At 34.0% G+C, this 24,393-nt stretch overlaps 3 protein-coding genes across 3 annotated transcripts; 2 read left to right on the top strand and 1 right to left on the bottom strand.

The window, feature by feature from the left end:
• Positions 1-5,030: 5,030 nt before the first annotated feature.
• On the bottom strand, positions 5,031-6,077 carry LOC120215789 (ethylene-responsive transcription factor ERN1-like). Its single transcript, XM_039213357.1, has one exon. It carries the CDS (start codon positions 6,075-6,077, stop codon positions 5,031-5,033), a length of 1,047 nt encoding a protein of 348 aa, XP_039069288.1.
• A 4,255-nt stretch (positions 6,078-10,332) lies between these two features.
• LOC120216037 lies at positions 10,333-10,997 on the top strand. The gene is made up of 2 exons (XM_039213554.1): positions 10,333-10,795; positions 10,900-10,997. Exons 1-2 carry the CDS (start codon positions 10,388-10,390, stop codon positions 10,984-10,986), a joined length of 495 nt encoding a protein of 164 aa, XP_039069485.1. The 5' UTR covers positions 10,333-10,387; the 3' UTR covers positions 10,987-10,997.
• A 1,601-nt stretch (positions 10,998-12,598) lies between these two features.
• LOC120216036 (26S proteasome non-ATPase regulatory subunit 11 homolog) lies at positions 12,599-15,382 on the top strand. Its single transcript, XM_039213552.1, has 2 exons — positions 12,599-12,744; positions 13,866-15,382. Exon 2 carries the CDS (start codon positions 13,890-13,892, stop codon positions 15,156-15,158), a length of 1,269 nt encoding a protein of 422 aa, XP_039069483.1. The 5' UTR covers positions 12,599-12,744; positions 13,866-13,889; the 3' UTR covers positions 15,159-15,382.
• The last annotated feature ends 9,011 nt before the right edge of the window (positions 15,383-24,393 follow it).

The raw sequence follows: 24,393 nt of genomic DNA, 5'->3' as shown, positions 1-24,393 counted from the left end.
CCGACTCCCGAACCTATTTTAATAGAATCTTTGGTAAAACGCAGACCAACTTTTGTCTTAAAAAATGATTTTTCTTAAAATTATTTTTAAAAGACATTTTTAGGTATTCGACCTACCTAACCCAAAGGTTGATGGCGACTCTATCCAATTTTATCCAATTTAATTCCAAATCACCGGATTTTCCAAAATTAAAGTCGAAACTGTTTTTAAAACGATTTAAAAGATTGTCCCGCCGGAAAACGGTTACGACAACACCCTTAGTGTAACATCCCAAATTATGAGTTAGTGACCAAATCGTAAAAGTTCAAAACTTAGTGATTAAAGTAAAATTTATTGAAAAGTTTAGAATTTTAAAATGATAAATTATGGTATTGGATTAAATTGTGAGGAATGAAAGTATGAAGGGTAAGATGGCCTTTTCATGAAAAATATCTCTTATTTAAGAGATAAGCATGGGGGTTGACTAAGCATCATGAAGCTTATCTTCTTCTCCCCGTAGGTCTCCATTAAAGGTAAGTTTTTGGTTTAGATAATTATTTGTTAATTTTAAGATTGGGTTTTGATCATTAGATGATAACTAAGCTTAAGAAAAGCTTAAGTTATCTTATAATCAAATGATGAAGAAGTTATGAAAGATTAAAGAAAATGGGTTTTTAAGTGAGTTTTTGGAATAGAGTTGATAAGTTGAATTTAAAACTAAATTTGACTTGTCATCTATGAGAATAAGAAGTTAGAAGTGTTAGAATTAAGTTTGGATAACATGTAAAATTTGGTATGATTCTTAGCCTTAAGAATTTGGATGAAATATGGAAGATTATAAGGTGTTGGAATGATAGGAATTGGTTAAAGTTGTTATAAATGAATTTAGTATCATAATAAGGATTTTATACATGAAAATTTGGGTGAAGTTTTGATGATTTTCGGATGAAATAGTTTATTCTGGGCAGGTGCATCGATGCACGATGAGTATGTATCGATGTACTAAGATAAATTTTGAAAGTGCATCGATGCATTAAGGGGTGCATCGATGCATGAAAATTTCGAACCTAATTTGTGTATCGATACATCCATAGTGCATCGGTACACCCCTAAAGGAAAACTGAATTTTTGGGTTCATTAAATTAGCTCAAGTTATTAGTATAGAATTATAAGGTTTAGGCTTCTTATAATTGTTTTGAAAATTATATTTATGTAGATATTGAGCCTAAACAAGTTCCGGAACAAGTGACAAGTAAGATCGATTGAGGAAAAGACAAAGGGATATAGGTGAGTGCATACTATAAGTATGGTACAATGGAATAAGACTTGTCATAAGTCCAATTCCTATGTTGATTTTCATAGTACAATAGTTATGAACATGCATACATGATAATTATTATGATACATGCATAAAGTATATATGTTCATATGATTTGATAAATGATATATGTGAAAAGATCCAAATGCACATGTGATATGATAAGTGATATGAGCTATGTGATCACAAGAGAAATGACATGAATACATGAACATATGAAACATAAGAATAATGCCCATGGTATACGATATGAGAGCTATAGGTATAGTTGACATGCCAAGAGTTGAGGGTTTTACGTGGTCATCCGGGACGTATATGTATCCTTTGGAACATTAGCAGGGTCTTTTGAGACATATTTGATCCATTGGAATATGTATATGATTCTTAAGGAGTGGTCATTCGGGACAAATACAGTACATAGGTCCTTCGGGACAAAATTCATATGCCCCTAGTGGGACCCCATACGAGCTATGGTGATAGCAATAGTGCACAACCTCAATGTACTCGAATACCTTGAGTTCTCAAAAATGTACATGGACCTATAAAAGGTTATCAAAGGTAAGTGCATTATTATAGTTATATGTTACCATATTATTATTGTTTATATTGAATTGCATATGACATGATTGAATGGATAGATTTCATGTTCATATTCACATAGAATGCATTATTATTATATTTATATATCTCACTAAGTCTATGACTTAGAGTGTAAGCGATTTACACGTAGGTACTAAGAAGCATGAAGATCAAAGCTAAGCTTAACAGAACAACATAACTCCACTTGAAGGTCAGATCAGAAGTAGATTAAATAGTATGTTTTATTATGTGAAAATAGGTTGGCATGTAAACAAAGTTGGTAAATTAAGTATTTATGCTCTGATCAAGTTTTGTAATGTTTTAACTGTTGAAAACATTTTGATGTTTTGATATAACAAATGAATTTTAAGATTTTGCAAATGATTTTCTAAGTATATTCGATATAATTATCCGAATATCAAAATATTACTCCAAGTCTTTCAAAGTTCACTTTAATCCTTACTAAAGTGTAAAATTATGTTTTATACTTAAACTATTTTAAAACAATTTTACAAAATATTTCGAGTCTTAATCGAGCCAAAAATTCTTTCTTTTTAAAGGGTTTCAAGAAAAATCAGATTGTCCAGGGGGTACAGATTCCCCCCAGGGGGTATCGATTCCCCAGGAACAGATTTTCCCCTAGGGGGTACAGATTCCCCCTACATGGTTTGGCTCCGAGAAATAACATATTACTCGGAGGGAACCAATTCCCCCCTTGAGGGTACCGATTCCCTCACTGTTCATCAGCCCAACGGTCATAATATTTGAATATTATAAAGGGGTATCGATTCCCTATGAAGGGGTACCGATTCCCCCCATTCTGGGCAGCCCATTTTTACATAAAAATCATTCCCAAACGGCTCCAAAACATCCCCAACGGCTAGATATGACTTCAAACACATTCCAAGCTATAAATACAAGCTAAAGACACTTGAAGAAGTAAGAAAACAACTATCCAAGCAATCAAACACACGAGAAGAGTTTTTCAATCTTATTTCATCTTTTTCTTGTAAATATTTTGTTCTTGTGAGCTCAATCTTATAAACACCTACCTTAGAGAGATTTTCTTGTTTACATCTTTTATCCTTTTGTAAAGGGGAAAGGTTCTAGCTTAGCCCGTGTAAAAGCTAGAGAAATGTTCTAGTTTAGCCCGGAAAAACTAGGGAGTTTGTAAGGTTACTCTTTATCCTCAAAAGAAAGAACAAATTAGTGAATTTGTTGGAAAATCCTTGGTGAAGAGCTAAGGTAGTGGACGTAGACTTTGATTGAGAAAGTCGAACCACTATAAATCGCTGTGCAATTCTCTATCTTTCAATCTCCTTACTCCCTAAACATAAAACCGTTCCAACCCCTCTTTACAAACCGTTCTGGTTGTTGATTCGAGCTTCCGAAAATCCTAACATAAACGTATTTATGTAAATGTAAATGTATAGTAATGAACGGTTAAATTTTTACAAGTTTTATGAACGTTTTACGAAAGTCACTGTAACAGTGCATCGACGCATAATTTTGCTTCGAAATTTTAGTACATCGGTGCACTGTAGTAATGCATCGGTGCACTGTAGCAATGCATCGGTGCACTGTAGCAATGCATCAGTGCACTGTAATATTGTTCATGATACTGTTTACGGTATAATTCATACCGTATAATACTGTTCATAAATACGTTTTGCCTTAAATTTTTATAATGAAGCATAATTCAATAATATATCATCATATTTTCTTAAAATGAGTTCAAATATTTGGTTATTTTGGAAGAACATCGTTTTAAAAAGTCAATGCGACATCTCGGACTCATATCCGAGTCAGATACGGGTTGTGGTGTTACACTTAGCCTCGAGCAGGTACCCTCCTGTCCAGACCCAGATATGACTCTGATGATACCACATTTGTTTTGAAATTGGTGATTTGCTTTATCCATAATTAATTTTTTTAATGAGATTCAATATTGATTTTTTAATAAAATCAAAATTTGAGTTATAATGTTAATAAGAGTTGGTCTAAGGTGGTTGAGATTTTGGATTTTGAGCTTGTAAAGTCAAGTTTGAATCATACTACTATCACTCTTGGTGGGCAATCTATAAATTCCTATATAAATCTTTAATTGGATCTTTGGTATACCGTAATTCTGAACTGGGGAGCCATCCCTGACATAAACTTTATTTTATCAAAAAAAATTGAATTATGATATTATAATAAAATAAACTGAATTAGGATTATAATACTTTATATTATTTTATATGGATTATTAAATTAATAAATTAGATATCAATATATTCCCATCAAAATGATAAATTCATTCTTTAATTCCTCTAAAAGTTATAAATGATAAGTTTTTACATAATACATACAAATTAAAATTTTAGTCTAACTACTCAAAATTTTAATTTATCTTTTTTTATTAAGTTAAGGTGATTACAAAATAATATCATTTTTAAATATTCTCAATTATTTGATATTGACCGCTCAATCACCCTGTTGGGGTCATTGGTGCTCAAACCCATGACCCCTAGGAACAACAATGATTCCTTTAACTACTGAAGTAAGTTGATTCGTGCATTATATAAAAAATATCAACCAAGTAGATTATAATTTATCTTTGAACAAATATTAACTTACTTATTATAAATTAATAAAAAAAATTGAAGGCCATCCCCTAACCCTATTAATACTACCTAACCCTATTAATTCTACCGAGTACCAACTACTCATTGGAAGGCCTCAACTTCATAAATACTTGGACTAAATTTTAGGCACATTAGCAAGGGCCTAGGAGTTAGATAGATAGCTTAGGTTTGTCCTTTGTTTGGGCTATAAGCCCTACAGTAATGCTATAGGCTGTTTATGGGCCTTTCATCTTAGCTTTTTTAAATGTAAATTTAACGCATAGTTGCCTTGTATGCATGAAGTCGTGAAATGACTTGATGAGTTCCAATGCTATTAATTTTTATATGCCATAATTTGATATAAGTATGCAGCTTCGAATTATATCGACATAAATATTTAAAGTAGAAGGAAGAGTAACGTAAGGCACGAAATCTCCAAAAACATTATTAAAATCAATAATTGTTATTGGACGGCTGAATGTTGAAAAACTGCATTATTCTTTTTTGTTTATTGTTTATAAAAATGCAGCAGTAAACGAATATCAAAACTAATTCGTGAAGCTGGTAGGGGGAAGTAGATCAAGTGAGCTCCACATTTCACAAGCCGATGAAAATCCCGTTTCTCGATCATGCTCTTCTTTAACCTCGAATCCCTCATCGGTTTCTTGTTCGTTTCTGGAGTTACTGTTTCCGAGACAAGATTTATGGCATTGTTGTTCGAGCTGTTTGAGCCTTAAACATTCGGGTATGCCATTGAAGGCGTAGAGAGACGCCGAGAATTTACGTTCGTATTGCATTCTCTTCATCGTCTCGCTCAGCATGCACGTAGTATCATCGCCGTTGATGTCTTCTTGCTGCTGCTCCACCATCGGCTCCACCAGTTCTTCCGCTATCTCGAATGGAGAAATGGTGTCACATATCGATAATCCGAAAGAATCCATAAACTGGAAATCCATTATACCGTCCTTATCGATCTCTTCATTCGGAATCGATATCGGATCAGCCGAATTCGACCGGAAACTCTCCGGCATGAAATCACTAGAAGAAGAAGCACTACAATATTCTTCAGGAACATTCAATAAATCGTCGAAGCAAATCGTGTCTCCTTCGTTGACGAGCGAATTCGAAGCCATTGAAGACATCGGAGCTGGAGAAGAAGCAGTGTCGTTTCTTTCTTTTAGCCTGAGCAAGAGAAGATTAACGATCTTCGAAGGAAGGGCTGGTTTAGAGATCGATGACGACGGCGAAAAAGGCCAGAAATTGGTCCGAGTGTTGGCTCCACGAAGCAGATAAGCGGCTTCGTCGTAAGCTCTCGCCGCTTCTTCGGCGGTGTCGTAAGTGCCCAACCAAACCCGTATCTTCTGTATCGTGTCTTTTATCTCCGCCACCCATCTCCCCGACGGCCTTTGCCTTACCCCGACGAACCGTTTCCTCTCTCGGCGGACCCTGCTCGATGCCGCCGCCACTTCCACGACATTAGAATCGTTCGCCGTCGTTTCTTCGACACCGTAGTTTCTTTTCTCTTCCTCATCAACATCACTGATCTCCGCTTTTCTCTTCCCCATTTTCATGCTCAGTTTTCCTTCCCAGTTCATCGACACTGTAATGGAATATATATTTATAGGGGGAGAGAAAGAGAGGTGTTCATTGGGTTTGATTAATACATTGTGAGGGTCTTGTTGTAACTATTTCTTTGTTTGCATCCTTAATTCGGCTTTTCATTTGTTATGTGAAATTTCTGCAATTCTTTCACTTTCATGCAAGGAGGAGATTACAAGGAAATTCAAGTGTTCATTGAAGTGAAATCTTTTAACTCGTAGTGAAATCTTTTATCTCAATAATCAGCTTCTAATTTTTTAAATAATACAAAATAATTATGAGATAATATATGTGTATTTTATTTTATTAACAATACACTATACCTGTATAATTATTTGAACGTAATTTAAAAAAAATATTTTCTTTTAGACTAAAATACAATAGATGTCTATGTACTTTAAAAAAATCAAAGTGGTCCTCCAATGTGGCCCTCCAATCATAAAACAAACTCAATGTGGTATTTTGGTCAATATTTTTCGTCGTTTAATTGTTACGGTACTGACGTGATAATTCATGATATTGACGTGACATTTCATCTGTCTTGTTGAGTTATAAATTTAACCAATCTATCATATTATTCGTCATGTGATCAACCACAATAGACTGTCACGTCAATACTACACTGATCAACGACGAAAAACGTTAGTCAAAATATCATATTGTACTTATTTTCTGAGTTGAATGATCACATTAAGAGAAAAAATAATACGATAATCATGTTGATTTTTATTTATATGTGTAATCAAATGGATATATTGTACTTATTTTTTGAGTTTGATATTTTTTTACCTTTCTTTTATTATTCGAAACCTTTTCTATGAATTTTAATGTGCATGTAATAATTCTAAGGACCAAGGAACAAACCTGATGCTTCATATATCTTAAATCTACCAATCTTTACATAATATTATATATACACATTAATATTGTAAAAATTTATATAAATATCTAATCGAGGAATTGTCTGCTATCCAATAAGCTTCTCTCTTTTTGGTATATTCCAATATTCTTTATCATTGGTATCTTAATTAAGTATGCGTGCACTTAGATTTTTGGCCTGCTAACATCATTACTCCTAACATCTCGTTTGATTTTAACGCCAACATTTCCCCCCTTCTTTTATCTGAGATTATGTTTAATGTACAGAAAACAATTTTATTTAGTATTTTATCTTGAAAATTAACAAGTTTTTATTAAAAAAATATTATGGATAATATCGAAATTCGTTTGCTAATCGCAATAACATGTAATACATATTTACGTTAAAATTCAAAGTGTTTTTTTAAGAAATGTTTTTATTAATCTGGAATAAGAATAACACAATATCTATTTAAAGAAAAATTTTAATTTTACGACGGAGAACGCTCGCATCCCTAGCATTTATGATGTTCGAATCCGGGTCATATAATAACAACTTGATTTCTGCAAGTAAAATGTCATTTTTATTATTTGAATAACCTATAAAATTAAAACATGAGGAAAAACAATAGAAGAGACGAGGCTGGAGAATGTATCATAAACGACGGGAAGGAGGGCAAATTCCCAAAAGAGATTTGTGAATGCATGCAGATAGAGTAATATTGGTGGCTTACGGTTTTTGTGTTGTTTTTATTTTTCTTGGGAATTACCGCCCATGATTTAACACACTAAATATATAAGCACAAATCCAGTTAAATACGGGCGTTATTTACGCTTTGTTTCCATAAATTTTACGATCAAATTTTACGATTAATTTCTGTATATCTATATATATATATAAACCGAACAATCTTAACAGTAAAGAAATTGTTGTTATTCTTAAGTTATTGGATACAAAAACCATGATAAGGATGATAAATAGGCGGGGTTGGTGCGGATACCCCTTCCTTCATCCCCATACACCTAATATTTTCATATCTATCACTTACCCACAACTCACGACGGGTAATTTTTTTAAATTCATACCCGCCCATACAAGTACATTCTTAAATCCATCCGTACACCCACTACTCAACTAGATACTCACTACCCATCTCGTACTCGCTTTTACCCACCCATACCAGTCCAAAAGCAATCTCACATATTACATAAGCGACGATCTTCGATTTTAAAAATGTTAATACCCTAACATTTGGTTAAATTACAAGTTAAGTCTTATAAATTTTTTAAGATTTATATAATAATCTCTGAAATTATATTTAAATTCATAACAGTCCAAAATGTATATGGTGAATAGTTAGTATACGGGTGGATGTGGGACGGGCACATGCGGTACGGATAATGTCTCAAACCCATCACTTACCCACTACCCACGGCAGATATGATCTTTTACATCTACACCCGCACATTACCCACTAAACTTATACCATCCCAAATGAAGCGGGTGCGATGCGAAATCCATGAAATTGTACTTGTCTAACATCATCACAACATGAATGTCAGAGGTCATGTGTGCATTCAATATCAAGTGGTTGATAGTTATCTTTAAACATATATTATTTTGTATTTACCCTAAATTAATCAATTTAACCTAAAAAAATTTAAAAAAGTAAAAATAAAATAAAATTATAATTGAAGTGATAAAATTGTTATTGGTCTAGTTCGTTTAATAGTCTCCTTTTTATTTTATTTTTGAGAGAATTTATAATGTTTAGAAATAAAATTTATTGAAAAAATTGTAATGAAGCTAAGAAATGTTATGACTATAATCCTTTCTTAAGTGTACAGGGTTGTTTTTATAGTTAGACTTGTGCATACAATTGTTTCAGTTTTTACATAATAATCGAATATATTAAATGAATATATTAAATAAATATAATTGATTAATTGTCGTAACTAAAATAATTTAGTTAAATTTATTTATAACCAACTCAAAATATTTTCTTTAAATTAATATTTTTAAAGATTTTGTATAAAATAAAAACACCATTCTTAAAATAAATATTTACATGTAATCAATTAAAAAATAGATTGAGTTATTTCATATGTTTTTTTTTATTTCAAAAGAATAAATTAATTATGGGTAAAATACACCCAAATTCAGTTCTATTCTTAGTCTATTTTATTTTGATCACCAGTTTTAAAAATAATTACTACGTTTTAGTTACTTGTGTTATCAATTCGTTACATTTTTTTACCAAGTCTTTAACTCCCGTTAGTTTATTTACATGACACGTTAAAAAATAATTTATAAATTAACTTCTAAACTTTAAACAAACATTAATTTAATCTCTAAACCCAATTTCTGTTTTAACTTACATCAATAATGCTCCGATCATATTTTTCGACAATGTTAGCTGCCTTCGTTGAGTTCGTTTCTTCTCTCTGTTCTCCTTCTACTCTCTTGTCTCCTTCCCCTTCTTTTTCTCATTTTTCCAATTATATTTGGAAGAAAATAATATTATAAATGGGCACCCATAACAATTAAGGATATTTATAAAATTATTCAGTCAATATTTATAACTATAATTTATAAATTATATTAAATATTTATATTTTTACGTGTAATAATATGATAAAATAATAATAATAATGACTATAATTTAACTTTTCAAATAACAACTATTAAAATGAAAATTTAGTCAAAGTGAAATGACTATACACGTGGTTTATAAAAAAGAGTTAATTGCATCATATGTATTCAAACTATGACTCTCATTTTAAATTGGTCTCTAGACTTCTAGATATTTTAATTTAATCCCAAAACTGTGGCTCTCGTTCTAAATTAGTCCCTAAACTTTTGAATATTTTAATTTCATCCCCAAATTCATCCAAATATATAATTAGTTTCAATCATAATCTAACCTAAATTTTGTTTTTCTTAAAAAACGTAAGGTCTAACGATTTATTAACAATAAATGTGATTAGTATATACGTATGGTTTGGGATGAAATTGAAATACTCAAAAAGTTTAGGGACTAATTTATAAATAGGGTCGTAGTTAGAGGATGAAATTGAAAGTTTCAAAAGCTTGGGGACTAATTTAGAATGATAGACAAAGTTTAGTGATTAAATTGAAACATTAATAAGTTTATGGAAGAATTTAAAATAAAAATCATAGTTTAAATACATATGATATAATTAACTCTAAAAATATCTACGGGCAAATCGTCATGGAAAGAGGGTTGGCCCACACTCCCAGAACAATCTCTAAACGAAAGACCCAGCAAGAAGTAGACTGTTAAATGAAACCAAAACGAACAAATCCCAATCGATTCCAAGTTTTGTGAAAAGCCCTCCAAAGATATTTTCTTCATTATCCAAACCCAGATATTTTTAGTCCATTATAACCCAAATCCCCGCACCATCACTCCTTACGGATAGACCCATGGACGAAGACTTCAACGACTGGGAACAAATCCCAGACACAGCGCTTCCGAGCTCAACCCCATCACCTGAACCGGAGACGGTTCACGAAGCGGTCGAAATGTCATCCGCCGATGAATCCGAGGCGAATTCTTCGGTAGCCTCCAACAATGGGGTGGAGGCGAATGATTGTTCGGGGCCTTTGAAGAAAGCGAACGAGCTCGGTCGGATCCTGAGAAATGGGATCGTGAATGTTGCCGCTAGGGTTCGGTGTTGTTTAGGGTTCGGGATTTGGCCTTTTGGGGCGATCGGCGGCGCTTTGGCTGCTCTGGTGGTGTCTTTTGTGTATGCTAAGACGAGCAAATGGCGTGCGAGGGTCAAGGAAGAAAGCAAGGAGCGGTTGATTGTCTTGGTTCAAGAGAAAGACCAGGTCGATTTCTAATGCTTTTAATTTCATCTTTCAGAAAAATTTTACTTGACTGTTATATAATTTGAGATTTATTTTCTTTTGTTTGCTCAAATTTTATGATGCAGAGGATCAAGCAGCTGTTGTTTCAAATAGCTCATATGAAAGAAGTGATATCTGCACGACGCAGGGTTCCAGTGCTTCGAGTCAGCTGATTCACCTCAATTTCCCTCCGGCTTCATTTCGAAATCGAAAATTAATATAGACTTACATGTATTCAAAACCACAGCTTTCTTGTGAAAATAATAATGTCAACCGTTTTAATTTGTGATTTCCTTTTATGGTAAATAGGTAAAATATGCAAATAATAATTTCTCGACTATTAAAAATTATACAATTCTCCTTTGACTAGGGAGTATTATTTTGTTTAGTCATTCGACTATTAAAAGTTACAAAATCATTATCTGACTATTCATTATGTTATAAATTTGTCATATTTCGTTAAAAAGTTGACAGTATTCTGAGCTGAACGTTAACATGATAAAATCTTATCACATATTCTTATATGACTATTCATTATCTCAGTCATTATGTTAATATCCAATTTAGACGACCGACAATTTCTTAATAGAAACTGACGAGTTTGAAAAATAATGAATAGTCAGGTGATCATTTTGTTTCTTTTAATAGTCAAATGACTCAACAAAGCAACACTACATAGTCGAAAGATCATTTTATAAATTTTAATAGTCAGGAGACTTAATAAAGTAATATCATATAGTGGGGATCATTTATGTACTTTACCCTTCAAAATATTGTTTTGTATGAATAATAGTGGGGATCAGTTTTTTGTCGAATCGACTCAAGAAAACATACATACTTGACTCAAATTTGATATGATCTTATTTTAAGGAGATCATAATTGACCTAAAAATCAATTCAAATTTTAAGATAAAAATATGCATACGATCCAATTCAATACCAATATATATATAATTTATGTTTATTCATCAAAACGGATACTTAAATTAAAAATATACCTAGAGATATATTATAATAATTATCTTTAAATATATTGAAGAAACTTCTATTATTATCCCAACTCGAGTCGGTAAGAGATTTTTCACTCTAAACACATTTTTTTATAAAAAAATTGACCTTATAAGATCATTTCAAAAACCCATTAAATTTAAGTCAAATTTTAACCTTATAACATTGAAATATATTATTAGATTTTTGAATAGTATCAGTTGATTAAAATATAGTACTTATTTATAATTTTTTCTTAATCTGTTAACAACACACGCACACCTTTCTATAAACGTAACTACTATAACTCAAATTCTCTACGGAGAATATCATTCATTTTTCTATTGAAATTCAAACACCAATAAACAATATAGATTCATAAGTCTAGGTAAGGTATACAAATGATCATTAAATTGTACCAATATAATCTTTTAGCTATTGAAGGTTTCAAAGTTATAAAATGATTATTAAATTTATTGAATTATTACAAACTAACTCTATATTTTTTTTAAAAATGAAAATTTTTGATAAGTTCAAGGACTACTTTATAACAATCGAATAGGTTTTAATAACAAATTTTAATGATCATTTTGTAATAACTTGACAAATTTAATAATTATTTAATAACTTCTGAAGCTTTAATGGTAAAAGGGATCATTTTAGCCTAATTTAGTGACTATTTGTATACTTTACCCAGAAAACTAATAAAGCTTTCAATTCTGTAAGTCCCAGGAAATGGCCCAAATCACTTAAAAGCCGAAGTTCTACAAGGCCTAGTTTAATCGACGGTATCTGAAGTTTATTGCTGCATAAAAAATCTTTTGAATCGGGTCGGTTTGGAGCAAAGAAGAACTAGTTAAGTCTAAAGGGCAGATTCTGAGTTAAACAGGAAGCGTGTAACTCGGGAAAAGATCGATTCATCAAATCTTCTTCTCTTTGCAGAGGTATGATTTTTACAGTTTACTTTAGGGATTTGAATTTTTCGAGGGTAACCTTTGATTTGTTTCCTTTTCCTCCGTCGGATTTGTCTGCAAATTTTCTTTGACCACGTAATTTTAGCTGCGATTTAGTTCTTTGTATGATTGTTCTTCTATATACTCTCTTGTTGTTTGATTTTGATTTGTTATGTGTTCGTGGAGTTGCCGGCGTCCTCCTGCTGCCTCCACCGTCGATTTCTCATCAGATCATCTGAGTTCCAACTTTTAGTCCCTTTAGATTTTGAAATCACTAATATTAGACGGCTTAGCTTTTTTCTTTCTTTGTCAGCGAGAAATAGAACCTGAATAGCTCATGTTTGAAATTTCAAATAGGGTTAGTTATCCGCATTTCTCATAGTAATTTTGACATTTTTATCACAAGATTGAAAATTATTAGGGTTTAAATATTAGATTGGGAACGTTTATTATCACTTGGTTTTGATCTCACATGGCTGTTTCTTCTGTGAGAAATTGCATTGACATTATATTAGTTATTTGAGGTTTACTGAAATGGGACCTGAGTGGGTAACTGGAGATCTGGAAACAGAAACCTAATGCCATTTTTGTTGATGTTCTTTCACAATATTTTGAACCATATAGAAATAACAAGCCTTGTAGTTGCGGGGATACGTAGATCTCATAGTGTGTTATTCTCCAAAGAGTTGCTAATACCACACTATTTTCTAGTAGAGTTGCTAATACCAATGATACAATGATTTGTGGTAGAACATGTTTTCAAGGAGACTGAACAACCGAACATTTTTTTTTTTAATTTGGATGAAGTGTTGTATGACCTGTGAAGGTCGGATTTGGCTTATAAGAATAGTTATGGTTTTGGAAAAACAAACGAGTTGTTTGGATATGCTATTCCTTTTATTCAGTGATGGTAATTTATTAGGTGCTTTTAAATTCCGTTGATGTTGTTTGTTGAGTTTGTCCAATATAAGATTTACGAGCTCGGATGACTGCAATTCATGTTGCCGAAGTAGCTATAAACTTCTTGGATTTTAACCTTTGTATTCCGATTTGTACTGGAATTTAATCATTTATGAAAGTTCATCCATGTCAAATCGATTTTTAATTTGCAGGTTTTGGATTTTTAAGCATTTACAATGTCTTCATCATATCTCCCAGCAACCACTGATTCAATTGCTCAGGCCTTAGAAGCCAAAACACCATCTGAAGCTATCTCAACCCTCTACCGTGTACTGGAAAATCCTTCATCTGCTCCCGATGCTGTACGGATTAAAGAGCAGGCTATAACAAATCTATCTGATCTTCTTAGACAAGAGAACCGGGCGGAGGAGCTCAGAAGCCTTCTGACCCAGTTGAGGCCCTTTTTTGCACTGATTCCAAAGGCAAAAACTGCTAAAATTGTCCGTGGTATAATTGATGACGTGGCTAAAATTCCAGGAACATCAGATCTCCAAATTTCTCTTTGCAAAGAAGTGGTGCAGTGGACTCGTGCTGAGAAGCGAACTTTCCTTCGCCAACGAGTTGAAGCGAAGCTTGCAGCACTTTTAATGGAGAACAAGGAGTACCCAGAAGCACTGAATCTTCTTTCCAGCCTAATCAAGGAGGTCAGAAGGTTGGATGACAAGCTGCTTCTTGTCGACATAGACTTGTTGGAGAGTAAGCTTCATTTCTCTCTTCGAAACCTGCCCAAAGCCAAGGCATCTCTAACGGCTGCAAGGACTGCAGCTAATGCAATTTACGTGCCACCCGCTCAACAGGGTAATATAGATCTGCAAAGTGGAATCCTCCATGCCGAGGAAAAGGATTACAAAACTGCTTACAGCTATTTCTTTGAAGCATTTGAAGCTTTTAACGCTCTCGAAGATCCCCGCGCTGTATTTAGCCTGAAGTATATGTTATTGTGCAAGATAATGGTGAGCCAGGCCGATGACGTCGCCAGTATAATATCATCTAAGGCAGGGCTACAGTATGTGGGGCCTGAACTTGATGCCATGAAAGCTGTAGCGGATGCCCATGCAAAACGTTCCCTGAAGCTTTTCGAGATTGCCCTTCGTGATTTCAAGCCCCAACTAGAGGAAGACCCCATTGTTCACAGGCACCTTTCTTCGCTATACGACACACTATTGGAGCAGAACCTCTGCAGATTGATTGAGCCTTACTCGAGGGTCGAGATTAATCATATTGCTGAACTGATCGAGTTGCCAATAGATCATGTAGAGAAGAAACTCTCTCAGATGATACTTGATAAGAAGTTCGCAGGGACCCTGGATCAGGGTGCTGGGTGTCTCGTTATCTTCGATGATCCAAAGACCGATGCCATATACCCGGCAACGCTGGAAACCATCTCCAACATTGGCAAGGTGGTAGATAGTCTCTATGTGAGGTCTGCTAAGATAATGGCATAAGATTCGAGACTTACCGACGCTTTTATATAGCTTGCTGTGCGGTTCCAGCAGAAAACAAGTGTTCGGTCACGCTTGGTATTCACATGTTCTAATGTTTCAGCGTTTTTTAGTGGCGTTGCGGTAGATTATTTGATGCAAAATGTGGATTTGATTCTGACAATCTTGTGTTTGCTCACCATAAGCTTTCCTATCGTTCGACTTTTCAATTAGTGTTTTCTTTTATATTACCGATAGCAGAGACTTCTATTACATTTTCAAAGAAAAGTTTGAATTCAAATCCACCCAAAATATCACTTCTTTGGTCCCTCGATCAATTCATGAATCTCATTTTAGTTTGGGTAAACTAAACATTTTTTTATGTTTTTTTATTATATATAACATTGAATAAACCAAACAAAAAAAATCCCAAAACAACAAGGTAACTCCGATGTGCGGGGCTTGACTTGCTAACTGAAGTCCTGGAACGATTAAGCCTAGGTCTTAATGGCATGCGTACTTGTTATTAACCATTCAGTGACCTGGTGAAGATTTTTCTATTGAATTGCGACCATTGGTACAGGTTTCTGCCGAGCAAAGGGTTCGGTTGTCGATGTTGGTGGAGAGACTAAATCAGTCGAGTGACAGAATTAAGGAGAGTAGAAGAACTGTTCTGGAAACAGAAGAGCTCGGTATATCTACCCTTGAAGATTGGCATCAACAGCGACAGACTCTCCTGCATGCCCATAACAAGGTCCTCCAACATAACTTTGTTAACATATTGTTGTTCATCACCGGATTCTTGATTTCTTTTTTGTCTCGTTTTCTGTCAGCTCGGGACATGTTTAGCCAGTCGGGGTGGGTGGATTTTTGGCTTGTCCCACTCCCGACTCAACATTCGAATATTTCACTTGATACCATTTTGAACTTGAACTTTGAGCTCTGACATCCAAACCCGACCCTGGAATGAAGAAATCGCCAATACCCTGAATCATCTTGCTTAAAAACTTAAGCTCCATTTTAAAAAAATTGACTACTGATTCAGTAAATACTTCGGAGCACGTAGTTTTTATCTAAAACTCCCTAACCCGAACCCAAAAACTTCAACAAAATACTCCAACAGCACACGCAAGTTGAAATATATCGAATTTGGATTATATATGTCATGTCGATGCATATCAGCTTACTGGTTTTACTTCTTTGTTGTTGTTTTGCAGCTTTATGATGTGGATAGCGCCATCGACAAGAGCAAGAAAGTGTTAACAACCATGTCACGAAGGATTACGAAGAACAAATGGATCGCTGGTTCGGTAATCGTAGCTCTTGTCCTTGCAATCATCGTAATCCTTTATTTCAAGATTTCACGTCGCTGATGAAATCTTTCGAACCATTGTTCTGCAATTTGTATAGGTTCATCCAAGCATTCCAGACTTCTGTCATTATGTAATTGTCGCGGCCGTATTTCGGTTGGAATCTGAATTGGGCTTCGACTTGGATTAAATGAATTGACCGACCATTTAAAACGAATTTAGGTAGGTCGGACACCATCTTACCTGATCTGCATTGTACCAGAAACGTGTCGGGTTCGGGAGTCGGTTACGGTCAAGGAAGGATTAACACCCTTGAACCGCTCTTTCGGTACCAATTAATTAATTGGTTGTCTTAATCGCGAAAATCAAAATTTAAATTGAAATTTAAAAATTCAATTCGAATTAATTATCTTTGATCGATTGAAAGTATCCCTAAAAAGTCAAAAGTGTTGGATTTTAAAAATAAAAATAAACATGAAAAAAAATAATAAAAAATATTAATAAAATAAATAAATAAATAAATATATATATATATATAAAACAATATAAAAAGAAATAAAAATAAAATAAAATTAGGAGAAAATGAAAAATATATATATAAAGTAAATAAATAAAAAATGAAATAAAAAAGTCAAAAGTTGTTACATCTCTTATGTTTTGCGTGTAGAGAAATTAGATTTGCAATGAAAATGTTCTGCCACTCCTTGTCCTTTTAGATACTACCTTTGGATCATCCACGCTTGTTTTTTTGTCCGTTTCTTCCCTCAGTTTTTCTAAATCGTTGCCGTTTCAGTTTTTCTCTGTGTCATTTCCTCTTGATGCTTGAGTCTATTTATAGTCTAAATAAACCTATATTTAGCTCAGATTTAGAGTCATACTTTAACTCAAAATGCTTCGATTTTAGTGTTTTAATAAGAATCAAATACGTTGATTTTAGTGTTTTAATAGGACTTAAATATGTTGGTTTATTTTCTGAATCATACTAAATCGAGATTATTGAGTTTGGGGCTTGCAAAAAAAAAATAATAATAATAATAAATATATATATAATATAATAAAATATTTTTGTAGACCCGTACAAAAACGGGTATCTACAGTAATGTTTTGACACTTTGAACTGATTATTATGCTATATATATGTACTCGACGTTTCTGTTTGTTCTATGTAAATACATCAACTTAAAAGTCTTGGTCACTTCGAATTCGAGTATGAGTGTTATTTATCAATGTGTGGTTTGATTATATCGAATTTATTGATTCGGTTAAGTCAACGGATGCATGATTTTATGTTAAGGGGACGAACTAAAATTTCGGGGGTTAAAATAGTTTTTTTAATAAAAAATACATTAAAAAATCTAAAATATATGATAATTTTAAATTTTTAGGGACGATTACCTCACTCGCCCCTCCTCCTCGGTCCATCCCCGGTTAAGTCGATGTTATTTATGTTAGTTTTAATGGTGTAATCAGTTATGGTCTCGGTCAGGATGGTTAAATGTTTAATGATTTTTAGAAACATTTTTTTTAAATAAAACTTTCAGTTGATCCCTCTATAATAATTTTATTTCAATCCTTGCAGTGAATAAGTAAAAAAAGGTCTAATTCCGTTTTGACCCCCTGTCCATTGTGCTCTTGTGAAATTTAATCTTTTATTCTAGTTTGACATAATTTGATCCCTCTATAATAATTTTGTTAGTTGATCCAAATTGATAACATCATTAATTGTTACTGTGAAATGGAAGACCTATTCTTTTAGTACAATCTTAACTATTTAGCTTACCAATAACTTTATTTTTGGTCGAACATCATTGATTGAATATTTAAGTAATCACTATGAGAATAAACTGTGAATATATCAAATTATGAATATATTAAAATAAAATATAGAGACATATTAAATATTTTGATAGTTCATACAAGATATTATCGATTTCGTTAAAGTACAAAAGACAATCATATCATTATCCTATATATATATAGTATCATAAAAGTAAAAGAATTAAATTATAGTACTAAAATTAAAGTAGAGGATCGAATTTTAAATTTCAGTATACTATAGGGATTAAATCCATAAAACTCCTTGAAAACACCGTAAATAAGCCGACGCCAACGCGGCTCACTCACCCACAGCCTCTCCTACGAAGTAGTAGACTAGTAGTCTTCTCTATGGATAAGCATAAGTCGGGATGTGTTAGATTTTTGGTTCACTTGACTCAATCGGATAATAATGACTCCTCCATCCGAAATCCAATTCGATCCGCATAATATATACTTTCCACCTGATCTGAAGCTGATCCAACTTTTTGAAATAAAATCCGAACCCGACCTTATCGGAAATAATAAAAATTTTTATTTTATTCAATAAAAACAGAGATTTAATTAAATAATAATAATATCTATAAGGGTATTATTGTAATTATTCCTGAATATATAAGGTAAAATTATATATTTTTGGATCGGGTATTTTTCACCCTAAACTCGAATCCGACCCGAACCAGATTTTTTTAATAAAAAAACTGACCCAATCGGTTTTTGGTCCCATGTTCATCCCTAGTCTTCTCCTACAATTTATATTCCGGGTAAACTAAGTATTTAGTACTTAAACTATTATTTTTAATCTGGTTAAGTATTTAATTTTTTAATTTTTTAAAAATAATACTTAATATTTAGTTTTTGTTTCATTTTAGTATCTGCCGTTATAAACTTAATGCGTTTAATATCTAAACTACAATTTTGATTCGTTTTAGTACCTAAACTTTCAATTTTTCAAAAATTAATGTTAAATTTTGAATGAGGTACTAAAATGAAATAAAAACTAAACTTAAGGTATGATTTTGAATTAAAAATTTAAGTACTAAAACGGATTAAAACTAATAATTTAAATACTAAACGCATAATTTAACCTTTATATCCCAATTGCATTTCATTTCATTTTTTATATCTCCGAAATTGGTGATTTTCTCGAGAAATCACCCTAGGGAACTTTAATTCCATGTCAGGCACCATTCAGACATTATTTCCCGATCTAACACCCGTTGCAGAAAGGCGCGTCCCCTGCGGCGCACTTTACGCTGATATGGCGCCACGTGGGGTAAGACGCTCCCCTGAAGCGCGCCTTATGCTGATTTGAATACACGTGACTAAAGCGCGGCCCCTAGGGCTCGCCTTATTTTTAATTCTTACACGCGTCAGAAAGGCGCGCCCCCTGTAGCATACCTTAGCTTTAATGACCCAACTACCCCGGTCGTTCACACCCCCATCCCACCCTATAAATGCCTCCATCCTCAATCACTTTCATCACATCAAATCCTCTCAACTTCTCTCAAATACTTTTATTATCTCTTATAATTGTTTAAGGTATATTTTATTATATTTAGTATTTTGTTAGTAATTTATTTAAATTTAAATTTTTAATATTTGATTTAATTAATTTTTTTGCAGATATAAAATGGAAGGCGGTCTACTTCGCTTGGATTGAAATCATATATCTCGACATTTTATTGATACGATAATATTTTAATGTTTTAATATAATTTAAATTATTAGTAATAATTTATTTATATATTTAATGCTTGATTATTAGTTTAAGAATTACTTTTTGTAATTATTTATATTTTAGGAGAGAGACCATATATTAGATCATTTTATTAGGAACCTTAAGTTAGAGATACGATACTTACCCGTGTCTGGCCATATTTAGCAGAGACTGGATTCGGTCACATAAGTAGATATGAAGGTCACTATAAGATAGAACCAGACCTTATTTCTGCCTTAGTGTAGCGGTGGAGGCCAGACCCACACATTCCATCTTCCGTGCGGTGAGTGAACGATTACACTTGAGGATATTTCTATGCACCTGGGGCTTCCGGTGGATGGAGGTGTGATATCAAGGATTGTGCATGGTTCCTGTACTACTTTATGCCAGGAAAATCTATGAAGTGTTCCGAAAAATTTTAACGGTGGTCGGATACCGTTAAATTGGTTAGATGCCAATTTTCGGGAGTTAAGCGCAGACGCCTCTGAAGATGAAGTTAAAATGTATGCACAGACATGCATACTGCAGCTGGTAGGAGGGTTGTTGATGCCAGACAAATCTCGCAGCCAAGTTCACTGTATGTGGTTGCAACATCTTGGCGACTTTTATCTGGCCGAATCACTCAGTTGGGGCTCGGCAGTTTTGGCTTTCCTGTATAGGGAGATGTGTCGAGCGACTGATTACAAGAAAAATGCTATCAGTAGATATCTCATTCTGCTGCAGTCATGGGCATGGTATCAATTGCCCTTTTTATGTTCCGTTGTAAAGAATCCATTCGTATTTCCGCTACTATTGATGTAATTATAAAACTAATTTCGTATATTAATCATTTTATATAGTGTATTATAATTTTTTTCCTTGAATAGGTGATCTACTGACAGGAAAAATCATCAGGAGCTACATGATGATTTAGAAAAAGTTAGGGTGCTAATCGATCAGAAGGCTGGCACACAGGTATGCATTTTAATTTTTATAAATTGATTTTATATTATAGTTATATAATTATATTATTATTTTGATAAAAATTATATATATTTGTTTTAGTTTGAATGGGTGCCATATTCTAATGATGGTGTGAGGATGGCGATCCCACATGAGTTTAAGGCCCATCAGATGTTTGGATGGCGATGATCCCTTTGATCTGTTATGCGATCGTCGAGTGGTATTCCACTAATCGCGTGCTTCGGCAATTTGGTTGTGTTCAACCAATTCCAGAAGCACCTCGCAATATGGACGAGTTTCATAGCACATATTGATACGGTAAGTCGGATACAGATTGGCTGGTGAAGCATCATGAGTGGGTCGTGCAGTGGGAAGATCGACATCGGCGCCTTCCCCGTAGAGAGCCCATTTATGTTGACCACTTGATGGTTGGTGATGATTATTATGAGTGGTTCAACAGTAATGGGAAATCGTTTATACTTTCCGAAGACGAGGGCAGATCTTTCAGCGTCGTCGACAGAGACGCCGACTTGTGGACGGAGAGCAGATGCTTCCTATTCGTCCTCAGCTGCACCATCAGGACCTTCACAGCAACCACCGTCTCTAGCGAATTACATACTGCAACTATATATGATGTCACCACCGCCTTTCCCTTGCCAGATGTCACCGCCGCCGTCTTCACCTGGTTTTATGACCTCACCGTCGCCACCGTCACAGAGTTATATGACCCCTCCTAGAGGATATTATAGGTTTATGTTTGCAGATCTGGCTTGGGGTTCATATGCTAGTTATTTGGCGGGTGCAACCTCATCACCCATGGTCGTAGCAAAAACACCTCATGTATAGTTTTCACACTCAGCGATGTATGGGTTTTATGAGTTTTCCCAGTTTTCACATGCCGGTGGGATAGTCAGTGATACACCTCTAGGATCCTTATTCTATGGAGGTGCTACATCGTCATCAGCTCCTCATCAACAAAATGTATCTGCTCATGACGACAACGACGATGATGATGGTGATGATGATGAGAGCAAGGACTCAGAACCAGTTATACGAAGAAATCCTCCTCGAGACCGACAGTCACCGCCCTGCGAAACACATTCGCACCGCAGACATCGATAGATTTTGTTTTTTTTATTATATTTGTATTTAGTTGTTTATTGGATTTTTTTATTGTAGTTTTTTTATTATTTATCATTAAATACTTACTTTATTTTGTTAATTTGATTAGATTTTTTTTAATTTATGTTGTTTATTTTGTTGGATTTTTTCTCAATTTATTTTGATAATTTTGTTTATTACCATTTAATATCGGTTATTGTAATTTGATTATTATTTATCAATTAATACTTATTTTAAGTTTGTTGTATTTAGAAGTATATTCAAATACCAAATTATTATTAGTTTTATAAAATTAATAATTGTGTTCGATACCAATTAATAATTATTAATTTGATAAAATTAATAATTGTGTTCGATACCAATTAAAGTACATGCAAATTATAACGTCAGCGGTTATCGAATGACATTAACTTTAAATAAATGCAAATTAAAGTACAAAAATTATTATTTGATAAACAAATACATCAGTTCCTCATCAATTGTTACTTAATGACAACAGAAGTGGACATGTTCTCCTAGTGTGTCATGAGTTCCTACAATACCCACATTTTTTGTTGTGTCTACTTGTTTCTCGAATATCCATATCACAATGAGTTCGAGTGGATTTTGGATGACCACCATCCCTCAATAAACTCGGATTTGGTACAATCGGAAGCCAATTCTGAACCTCATCAGGGTATTTGTCATTACCTATGGGAGAACTCATATTCGTATACCTTAAAAACTTCTGATAGTATATATACAGGATCCACAAAACTGTTATAGTCTTGACGGGTATGCGAGCAAGTTGCTATCACATGAGAGCATGGATACTTCAGAGCTTTAAAAAACTCGTAGTCACACGTTCTGTCTCGTAGATTTACTCTTAACGACACAACTTCAATCCCTTGAAGAGGTCGCGGCAACTCTGTGACACGAAACAATGAATGTGTTCTACTAGAGAAGCTTGTTACAGACATTCCATTTGATGCATCAATTTTTTTTTGTAGATATGCAACTAATCTATGGTGATAGACATGACCGCCTTGCATCCAGGTTTGAGCTTGTCCCCCGAGCTTTGCAAAAAACGCCCCAAAATGAAAATATGTTATTTTTACCAAAGCCGCTACAGGTAAGTGACGTGCACTCTTTAAGGTCGAATTGAATGCCTTAGCCAAGTTAGTCGTCATGTGTCTATATCGATATCCACCATCATATGCATTTGTCCACATTTCTTTATCGATGAGGCTAATGTAATCGTATCCTTCCTCGTTCTTCGCCAGCAATTCTTGAAGCATGGATTCAAATGTTCGAGGAAGTAGTTCGTAACCTGATAAAAAATGTAGAACTTACTAACTTTGTTTCTTTGCAAAATTAAAATGATCGAAAGAAAACAACTTGAGAATGTTTCACTTACCCATGCGTACAAGTAATTGACGCTCATCATTCTTCTTGTACCTTCCATGGTAGTTTGTAGCAATGTGTCGGATACAATACCTATGTTGGACAAAGGGTGGTTGCCACATTGGACCCAAAGACTCCATTGTTGCTTTGATCCCAGCTCCGCGATATGAAATGACACATATTTTTTCCCTCGTGATAACATGTGCACGTAAGTTTCGGAGGAAAAAAACCCAAGAATCTGTATCTTCTCCTTCAACAAGAGCAAAAGCAACTGGAAGAATATTGCGATTACCATAATGGACAACTGCCAATAATAAAACTTGCTTGTATTTACCATACAAGAAAGTCCCGTCGATCTGGACCACATGCTTGCTGTATTTGACAACATTAACGCATTGTGGGTAAGTCCAAAAAGCCTGGTAGACTTGGCATCGATCACGAAAAACTCGATCATTATAGTATGCATAGGAGGTTTCAAAGTCCACAATTGTCCCAGGATTCAACCTTTGCACCAGCCTAAACCAACTTGGAAGTTCGTTGTAAGATGTATCCCATTTACCATGAAGTTTAACAATGACATTTTGTTTTGCCAACCAAACTTTTTGTAGGAGACAGTATGCCTATACTGCGATTGTATAGCTGAAATCAACACAAAAATAGCTATATGGGAGCTTGCTTTTACCATGGGCATGATGGCTTGGCAGATCACTTCATAGTCCAAGTTGGGATGATCTTGGTTGATCCCTCCAGCACAACATGTGTGAGGACCGTTGTATACTGTTAGTTCTCATATATTATTTTTCCTCTTCCTCTTCGTTACGCGAACCATCCAATTGCATCCGTTTTCGCGTCGGGCACAGTGACATACATATTTTTTTGTCGTGGAGCGGTCGACTCTGGATTGAACAAAATTACGGATATTGAAATTTTTTATAGCCATCATCGCTTCTTCTTTGCTTGAAAACTT

The sequence above is a fragment of the Hibiscus syriacus genome, unplaced genomic scaffold (genome assembly GCF_006381635.1).
Source record: "Hibiscus syriacus cultivar Baekdansim isolate YM2019G1 unplaced genomic scaffold, ASM638163v2 tig00110156_pilon, whole genome shotgun sequence".
Lineage (NCBI taxonomy): Eukaryota > Viridiplantae > Streptophyta > Magnoliopsida > Malvales > Malvaceae > Hibiscus > Hibiscus syriacus.
Note: the sequence above shows the minus strand (reverse complement) of the source record. Positions and strands in the feature narration are given on the sequence as shown.

Bases quoted from the DNA above. Each gene is read 5' to 3' on its own strand.
- LOC120216037 (XM_039213554.1), top strand. From the start codon at position 10,388: ATGGACGAAGACTTCAACGACTGGGAACAAATCCCAGACACAGCGCTT. The intron at 10,796-10,899 runs GTCGATTTCTAA...TTTATGATGCAG, and splicing joins TGGTTCAAGAGAAAGACCAG to AGGATCAAGCAGCTGTTGTT.
- LOC120216036 (XM_039213552.1), top strand. From the start codon at position 13,890: ATGTCTTCATCATATCTCCCAGCAACCACTGATTCAATTGCTCAGGCC.
- LOC120215789 (XM_039213357.1), bottom strand. From the start codon at position 6,077: ATGAACTGGGAAGGAAAACTGAGCATGAAAATGGGGAAGAGAAAAGCG.